The following is a 9,142-nucleotide window of genomic DNA, read 5'->3' as shown; positions in this document are numbered from 1 at the left end:
CTAGAGCACTTATAAGTACGGGCTGTTAACTGGTGAATGAGCTAACTCTTAGCTGTAGTGGCCCTGCCACCCCACCCTAACCCCCTCCAGTAACAGCTGTGTGTTCCCCCCTCCGCTCCACTGGAGCATGCCCTTGATCCAGGATTTTAACTCTGCAGAACTCCAAGGAGGAGGCCAGGCTTGAGTGCTGGACCCACTCACACTGCCAGCTGGCTGGTCATGCTGAGTCAGCAGGATGCTTGGCTAAGACAGTGGGGAGGCAGTGGCAGGCCACTGTGCAGGCAGAACACACTCAGAACGCAGGGGGTTGAGCAGTGCAGGTGTGACTAGAGTAGGGCCAGCACAGCCCCGCCCAGGTGCAATCCCAGCATCACCATGCTGCTTTCCCATCAGCCTCGGCGACTGAGCCATATGCCCCAGGCACACTCAACCACCAGCTGGGGACTGTAGCAGGTGGCATGGCTCCGCATGATGCAGTTCCAAGCTCCAGGTGCTGTGGGCTCTCTCCAGCTAGCCCAGGGCATACAGCATCCTGCCCCTGGTGCAAGGCAGCCTCCCTCCTGCAAGCTGCTGCTCTTCCAAGGCCCTGGGAGGGGCCAACTCCTTCCTCGTCACTGGGGGCAGCACAAACCACAAGGGCCAGAGGCAGGTCAGAATCCCAATTCTTTCTTTTATTGAGTTATAAAAACAAACACGTTATAAAGATGCGAGAAAAGACGCTGGCTCCTCTCCCTGGAGATCTCTGCAGCATGGCCCAAGCGCCAGCTTCCCCAGCGCTGACTGCCGGCAACAGCTGCACTCCAGCAGGACCCGCTCCAGGTCCTCGGCTGACGAATGCTGAAAGGCCTGTGTGGGGTATGGCAGAGCCAGGTCTCAGGTGGGAAGGTCTGTGGGAGGGCAGATCTCCAGGTTCTCAGATCCTCATTGGTGGGAAGGTCCATGGGGCAGGGCAGCAGCTGTTACGTACGGGCATTGCGCTCTGTCTCTGCCAGACACTCTCTCACCAGCGCCCGGGCGTGGATAATGCCTGCAAGGGGAAAACCCAAGAGAGCCTCAGACCTGCCGAACGGCCTCTGAACCCAGCCCAGCAGGGCACAGTGCCAGGGCCACACCTAGGCCACTGAAGGGATCCAAGCACTTTTGGAGCTCTAGGATGTTTGGCACCAGCTCACAGCCAGGAGCAGAATGCCCACAAGCAGAGCTGAAAGGGTAGCAGCAGCCTTGTGGGAGAGGCACCAGCCAGCCCGCTGACCAGGAAGGACAGAGTGGATCCCGACTCCTCAGGCTCCACTCACATGACACTGAGCCATCAGCACCGCAGGCACTGGCAGGGAGCTGTAGCTTTAAGTGGCTCCACGGGGGCACTCGCGGCTTTAGCCTGTGGGGGATGTTTCTCCTCTTTGCCTCCCTGTTGGGCAGGGATGGAGGGGACATTACACTGGGAAGAGGGGTGAACTCCTCCTTCCCATCCGGGAACTAGTTGCCCCTCAGCCCCTCACCCCAGTATCTGACATTGCACCTGACAGTGATGGATACACGCTCACAGGATGGCGCTTCCAATGCCACTGGCAGGAAACAACGCTGACAGTGCAATTGTCTTCATGGGGTTCGGCAAGAACTGCCATTGAGATGCCTAGGGCAGCCCCTGCCCCCTCCCAGTGATTGTCTCAGGCTCGCTGCAGATTCAGGCAGCGTCGGCCACACCCAGGGCAGCTCCCAATCCCCAGCACCAGCAACGGGCTCAGACTCGGGCAGCGTTGCTGTGTCAGTCAAGCCCAGGGCAGCTTCCTCGCCCCGCACGACTCAGCAATGGGCCCAGGCTCTCTGCAGCCTCAGTGAGCATCACTGCACTGATCACACCTGGGGCAGCTCCTCCCCTCTCCCACAGCAATGGGCTCAGGCTCTCTGAAGGCTCAGGCCGCATCAGTCACACCCGGGGTAGCTCAGGCTCTCAGCAGCTGGCTCAGACTCTGTGCACAGTCACACCCAGGCTGACCCCCCAGGGCCTCGTACCTCGTTTCAGCCGCTCCATGGCACTCTTGCTACCTGCATAGGTGGGTCGAATCTCTTTGCCCATCTCCTCAATGACCGAGAGTAGGTCAGTGTACGTGCTCTGGGAGCCCTGGGAACCTGGTGGCTTCATGGCCTGCAAGGGGCAGAGAGAGCATGAGAGAGCCAGCCCTTCCTAGGCCATGCTGGAGCAGGCAGCAGAGGTGGGGGCAGCAGCTCACCTGCACGTAGCCCATGGACGGGGGGCCAAAGTCGTTGAAGAGGGGCCGGAAGGGGGCAGAGGCTCCAGGGACAGATCCAGATGGCGATGGGACACTCGTGGCTGAAAGAGATGAGAAAGGAGAGGGGAGGTCACCCAGGAAATAGCAGCCCTGTTCCTGCCCCAGTGCCCTGTGGCCAGCACCATCCAGCACACAGGCCCCTCCCAACCCTGCTGTGGGCTGCAGTGACGCTAGAGGCACCGCAATATCCCGCTCACAGCACATGGTGTTCCTTCCCCCTGCTGTGCGGGATGGGTGGGGGAGTGGATTGGATCTGCTAGGCTTCGGTTGGGGCAGGGCTCTAGCCCTGGTGCTGTTCAGTGATCTCTGGCCTATGCCATTCGCTGTCACCACAAACCGGAGGGAAGAATCCACTGCTTCCTCCCTTTGCTCCAATGTCCCCTGTAGTCCCCCCAGATCTATCGACCCCCTGCCTATATAATAGCACCCAGGCTGTGCCTCACCGCTAGAGCTACAGCACATGCCCCACCAACCGCTACAAGATTGCCTAGCTGGGCTCCTACACTGGCGCCATCACCATGGTACCAGGGCTTCTGCAGGGACTGCCTTGCCTCTCACAACAATCATGGACCAGTACAGGCCCATGGCCTGAGAAGCACCACCACCATGCACCCCATCCCCCTTCCTTTGGATTCAATGCAGCCTGTGACACTATGGCCCTTCCCTGTGGTGCTCCCGCCCCATGGAGGGCTCAGTTCCACTCTCAGCCTTTGCTACCTTCTGGGGCCGAAAGGCCGGGCGCAGGGCTGGGAGGAGACCAGGGCTCTCGCCCGCTCATTGTGCAATCCTACTTGCCAGTTGTGCCATGGGCAGAGTGCCACTGACTGAGCTCTGCCAGGTGCTGGGAGCATTAACCCCCGGTTCATAGCAGCACCATGGGCTCCTCTCTCCACACCCTCTGCTGGCCTTGGCCACAGGAGCTGACGGGTTTAGCTCAGCTTCCTGCAGCCAAGTGTTGCAGAGGAACAAAAGCCTATCTTGGGCAAGAGCTGCCTCCTCTCCACAACCCCATCTCCACACTGCCCCTCCTACTCCCGGCCTGCACTTGCTCCACTGCCCATAACCTGGGCATCGTCTGTGATGCTTAATTCTCTCCTTCCCCAGCCTTGGGTCTGCAGCTCAGCCCACCACCCCAGTGCTGCCTCCCCAAGCCCCTGCTCTAACATGCTGCAGCTGCCTTCCTCTGGGCACAAAGCAGCATGGGTATCTCCATGCATGCAGCTCACTTGCCTTCCTTCCAGATCCCAACAAGTCACCCTGCTCTCCAGAGGCTTCTCAACATCACTCCAGACTCCCTCACTGGTCTGTTGTCTCACTCAGACTTTCCATGTTTAGCTTCCTGTATAGCACAGGCCAGGGAACCCACCCAGCCCGACTATCTCCTGCCTCCCCTGCTTCCTCCACTTGCCTGGCACCAGCTCCTCACAAAAGGATCAATGTCAGAGCTTCCCCCACATCCTCCCTCATCTGCTTCACCAACTTCTCTCTCACGTCAAGTCTCAGCTACAAGCAACTCTCCATTTGCCTCAAGTCACCTGCATTATCAATCCTGGCTTAGAGAACTCCTTGCTGGACCAGAGAAGTGGGAGACTCCTGGATCCCTCATGCAACGGTTTGACTGTTATGGCTTCACAAAATATCTTTTCTCCCAGCTGTATGCCAGACATTGACATGAGACAAAGTCCAGATGTTTAAACCTGCTGACTAAGGCCTTGTCTACACAGGGTGGTATTGCAGAACAGCTGTTCCATGTGTGGACGCTCTTACTCCAAATCAGTTTAATCCACTTCCCATGTGGTTTAAACTAACTCCATACAAGGCACTCTTGTTCTGGAATAAAAGCATTCACACATGCAGTTAGTTAATCAGGAAGAGTTAATCCACTTTTGAGTCACATGCCAGCTTCTTCCAGGTTGACTTTCATGTGTAGACACGGTCTAAGCTTCCCTTCCAAGCCCTACAGCTGAGGATTGACTTTTTTGGTGAGGTCAGAGGTCCCAGGGGTCAGAGTGTCTTGCAGGAGAAAAATGGAAGACAAGATCTGAATATCTAACACGAGTCACACAAGCAGATCAAACCACCACCACAGTACAGCTTTCTTTACACATCACACAGCAGCAAAAACCAATACCCCTCCTCCCACCAGCTGTGACATTTCCCGATTTTTGCATGCTTAAAATATGCAGCATCTACTTCAAAGGAAGGTGCAAGATACTCGGCAGCAGCAGTTATGGGAGAGCCTGCCCCATGGCAGAGAAAATAGTAAATATTAAATCATAAGAACTGGTTCTGGCTGGATGAAAGGAATCCCCTGTTAGATATCAGATCCTTTTCTGTATCCAGCTAAGGTCTTGGCCTCAGTGATATCCTAGGGCAATGAATTCAACAAGCTAATTGTGTAAAAAAGTATTTCCCTTTACCATAGATTCCTGGAGTTAAAAGCACTGAGCCTGATGTGCCACATTCCAATGGCATCGAATGCCCTTGTTCCTTGCATTACGACAAGGGAAATACACAGTTCTGCTCTACAGTCTCTAAGAGTCCATTCAGTGTTTTGTATCCTTTTGTCAAATCCTCTCTCTGCCAAGCTGAGCTATCCCAACCTCCTTCCAGGGAGGAGAGTTTCTTGTCGCTCATCTCTGAAGCCCCTCCAATTCTGAAGTGTCCCTTCTGTGATGGGTTGACCAGTATTGCACATCATCTCCAAGGGAGGATGCCCCATTGATTCACAGAAGGGCATGCAGAGGATTTCAGTAGTATTCCCCAGCCCATTCCTCAGGCAAACACAGCGCTGCATTTGCCTTTCTCACAGTTGTGACACAGCAAGCAGAAGAATCACAGAGTGGTACACAGCAGTGATGAGAGTGGTGATGGTTAATTTACAGCCCAGTAAAGTGGACGGTGAGTTCAGATTAGTTCCTTCAATGTGCATTACTTAGCATCTGTCCCTCTGGAATCCCACCTTCCATGGTGCTGCTTTTTTCCCATACCGTGATTAGGTCCCTCAGAAGTGCCCTATCAGCATGAGTTTCCCACTCCAGGAACAGAACTGACACTTCTAATGGAGTTTATCACCAGCTACAAATGCAGCTTTTCTGCATTTAGCCTCCTAATTCCTTAGGAGGGAGTGTACAAGATTGCACACTTAACTGCTCTGAAGTCAGGAACGCCCAAGTCCCAGCTGCATGCACTATCCTATCACCCGCAGGCAGCATTACGATAACAAGACGGACTTCACAATCCAAGGTTATTTCTCAAACAACAAGCTGCTCTTCCAGCTCAGGTTTCAGAGTAGCAGCCGTGTTAGTCTGTATTCGCAAAAAGAAAAGGAGTACTTGTGGCACCTTAGAGACTAACAAATTTATTTGAGCATAAGCTGTAGCTCATGAAAGCTTATGCTCAAATAAATTTGTTAGTCTCTGAGGTGCCACAAGTACTCCTTTTCTTCCAGCTCAGAGGCTACAAAGCAGCATCTGCTACAGACAAGCAGGCTCTCCAAGTCACTGAATGGAAGAAGACACAGCAATCAGCTGAACGACCTACACAGCCAAGAAGAGAGAGTGGGGACAGGCCAGCTCACTTCACTGCCAAGGGATGGCCCCTTCCTCTGAGCTGCACTCCAGGAAGGCCATCTTGTGGTTTGAAAAGAAAATGCCTGACCTGGTGCATAGCTCTCATGGCAGGCTGGTCCAGGGGAAAAAGCACTGAAGTGGGTGTCAGATTTGAGTTCCACTCCTTGCTACGCCATAGACTCTGGAGAAGCAAACTCCCCCCACCTCCCAGTCCCCCATTTGTAAGATAGGGGCATCTGTACTTTACTTTCCTAATAATGTGCTCTGAGGCCTCAGAATGAGAAGTGTTACCTAGGAGCTGAGCTGACAGATTACGGTGAGAGAAGAATACACAGCGTCAAAGCTCAAAGGCAGCAGAGACACCTGCCAGCGACCACATTAGCTTCTCTGATGCACAGTGCCCACGCATCTACCCAAGGGGAAGCGGAAAAAGTCCCCAACCAGTGTAATACTGAAGAAACAGCGTGAGCCACAAGCATCCTGTGCCAATGGCGCAGGGCAGGGGAAGGCCTGAGGACGACAGAGCCATGGTACTGTCTGGCGGGGGGGAAATCAGGATGTTGATGTGGACCAGAGTTACTGTGAAGGGGTCCTGGCCAGGGGGGGCCCCCAGCAGGTGGTGGTGCCCTCGGCCCTTGTAGATTTAGTTCAGGGGCTGGGAAGCCAGGTAGGGCTGTGGGGGCTGGGATAGTCCTGTGCATGGGTCTGTCAATGGCAAGTGTGTGTGGGGGGGTGTCAGTTGGGGAGCTGAGCTCCTGGGGGAAGGAGGAAGATCTACAATAAAGTTATTCGGGGGGGGGGGTAAGGCTGGGAGGGGGCTGGTCCCAAGGGGGTTCCTTGGCAAGGGGAAGGCTGTTCTCTGCAGGGGTTTGTCTCTCACTGGTGAAGGGAAAAAGGCCAGACACAAGGGGAGCAGACTTACGGGTTGGGGGTTGTTTTTTCACTGGTGGGTGGGGGAAAATCACTGGCTCCCGTGAGGGAGGGGCTGTCGAGGAAGGGAGAAGGTCCCCGCTCCTAGGAGAGGGGCTGTTCTGGGGGGAAGTAACTTGGGGGGGGTCGCTCCCAGGGGAAGGGCTGTTCTGTGGAATAGTCATGAAGGGGAGGAAAGGGGGGTCTTGCGGGGGGAGGGACTCAGGATGTCGGGTCGCTCCCAGGGCAGGAGCTGTTTGGGGGGGGAGTCACTCAGGGAGGGGGGATCACTCCTGGGGGAGCAGCTGTTCTGGGGGGCAGGGTGGAGGTTGTTCCCGCAGTACAGGCTGCTCTGGGGGGGTCACTTCCGGGGTAGGGGCTGTTCGGGGGGGGAGGTCGCTCCCAAGGGAGAGGCTGTTCCGGGGTGAGTCACTCGGGCAGGGGGGGTCGCTCCCAGGGGAGGGTCCCTCTCTCCCTCACCGGCAGGCGGGGCACTGGGGGCAGGGGTGGTTGCCGGGGGAGGGGCTGTTCCAGTGGGGAATCACTGGGGGAAGGAGGAGTCACTCGCGGGGGGGGGGTTGCTCCCAGGGGAGGGGCTGCCCCAAGACGAGTCACTCCGGGGGGGGGTCCCTGTCTTGCTCACCGGCAGGAGGGGCACTAGGGGTCGCTCACAGGACAGGGGCTGTTCCTGAGGGAGTCACTCGGGCGGGGGGGGGTCCCTCCCGGTGGAGGCGGCGTCGGGGGGGGGGGTCCTCTCTCCCTCACCCCGGCGGGTGGGGTCGCTCGCGGGGGAGGGGCTGTTCCGGGGGGGGGAGTTAGTCGCGTAGGGGGGTCGCTCGGGCAGGGGGGGTTCCTTCCCTGGGGAGGGGGGGATCGCTCCTGGGGGGGGCGCTGTTCCCGGCGGGGGGGGGTCCCTCTCTTGCTCACCGGCGGGCGGGGCCCCGGGGGCGGGGCTGGCGCTGCTGCTGGTGCCGGCTGCTCCGGAGCTGGCGGGGGCGGGCGCGATGGGCTTGTAGGACATCCCCGAGTCCCCTCCCTGACGCGGCGCGCGACTCCTGGGCGCTGATTGGCTGCGGCTCCGGCGCGGGGCGCCTCGGTTCCCGGGCTAGCGGCAGGATCCCGCACGCTGCCACTGATTGGCCGGCTGGCGAGGCTCCTCGCGCCGATTGGCCGGCCCCGCTCACCCCTCGCAGTTGATTGGCCGCAGCCTCACCGTCCCGCTGGGTCCCGACGCCGCTCTCGGCTCTGTCCTCACGCTGGGTGGGCGCGCGCGGCCCCTTCCCGGCCCCTCGAGCGCGCGCGCGCGCTCTGGCGCTCACCCCTCCTGCTCGCGGCCCGTCCCCACAGGCCTGGGCCCGCCAGGCCCAGCGCGCGCCGCTGCCGCCTGGCTCCCTCCGCTCGGTCTCCTCAGCGCCCGCTCGCGATGACGCCTTTCCCCCCCCCGCGCCTGCGTCCTCCGCCCCCTCTGTGACGTACGCCTCATACGTAATGGCGCCCGCGCGCTCTCTCCCGTCTCCATGGAGAGCCCTGAGACGCCCGGCTGCGGCCTAGGCGCCCTCGGCCGGCCCGGCCCCGGAGGGAAGGCCCCGCTCCCCGACCCGCGGCCGCAGCGCGGCCCGCCAGGCCGGGTCCGGCTGCCCCCCGCCCGGCTCTCGGCCCCTCCGGCGCCTGCTGCCGGGCCGCTGCGCCACGTGGCTGGGGCGGTTCCAGCCTGGGCCCCGGGCGGGGGCCGCCGGGGGACGGGACCGGGCCGCTAGGCTGCAGCCGAACCCGTGCCGGGGCCTGGGGTCCCCCCGCTCCGCTGTGGGGCGGGGTCTGTCCGATCAGGCCCGCCGGGCCCCTCGGAGTTCGCTCTACGGCCCGTTTGCCCGGGGCCGGGACCGGCCTAGCCCCGGGGGGTGCATGGGGCGCCCGCGGTCAGGAGAAGGGCGCCATCGCCTGGCTCCTCGCCACCCCTCGGCCGCAGCTGGGGAGCAGGGAGTGCAGCTTTGGCTGGCTGCAGGGGGGCGCTCAGGGCCCAGGGGTGGGGGGCGTCTCCTCTTTGCCTCCCCGTTGGGCAGGGATGGGGCGACCTTCCACCGAGTGCAGGGACGGGTTCCTCCTCCCCCCCCCGGAGCTAGCAGCCCCTCGCTCCAGGAACGGACTCTGCGTCGGATGCACGCTCACAGGATGGCACTGCCGACGCCGCTGGCAGGGACCAACGCTGACAGCGCAGTTGTCCTCCTAGGGTTCGGCAGGTGCAGCTGCTGTGACGCCTGAGGCGCTTTCCCCCCCCCCCCCCCGCCGTGCTCAGCAATGGGCTCAGGCTCTCTGCAGACTCAGGCAGCATCACCGGGTTGGGCATACCTGGGGCAGCGCCCCCTACCGCAG

General features: G+C 59.8%; 1 protein-coding gene across 6 annotated transcripts; it reads right to left on the bottom strand.

Moving 5' to 3' along the window:
* Nucleotides 1-650: 650 nt before the first annotated feature.
* On the bottom strand, nucleotides 651-8,235 carry CDK2AP2 (cyclin dependent kinase 2 associated protein 2). 6 transcript variants are annotated; one of them, XM_038407714.2, is made up of 4 exons: nucleotides 8,092-8,235; nucleotides 2,232-2,332; nucleotides 2,014-2,146; nucleotides 651-1,027 (listed from the first exon to the last, which is right to left on the bottom strand). In XM_038407714.2, exons 2-4 carry the CDS (start codon nucleotides 2,244-2,246, stop codon nucleotides 960-962), a joined length of 216 nt encoding a protein of 71 aa, XP_038263642.1. In that variant the 5' UTR covers nucleotides 2,247-2,332; nucleotides 8,092-8,235; the 3' UTR covers nucleotides 651-959. The 6 variants fall into 6 exon arrangements, with proteins under 6 accessions (XP_038263642.1, XP_038263636.1, XP_038263640.1 ...); XM_038407708.2 differs by having other exon boundaries at nucleotides 7,700-8,220; XM_038407712.2 differs by having other exon boundaries at nucleotides 7,957-8,214.
* Nucleotides 8,236-9,142: the final 907 nt, after the last annotated feature.

Source organism: Dermochelys coriacea, chromosome 6 (genome assembly GCF_009764565.3).
Source record: "Dermochelys coriacea isolate rDerCor1 chromosome 6, rDerCor1.pri.v4, whole genome shotgun sequence".
NCBI lineage: Eukaryota > Metazoa > Chordata > Testudines > Dermochelyidae > Dermochelys > Dermochelys coriacea.
The sequence above is the reverse complement of the archived record's forward strand: the minus strand, read 5'-3'. Positions and strand labels throughout refer to the sequence as shown.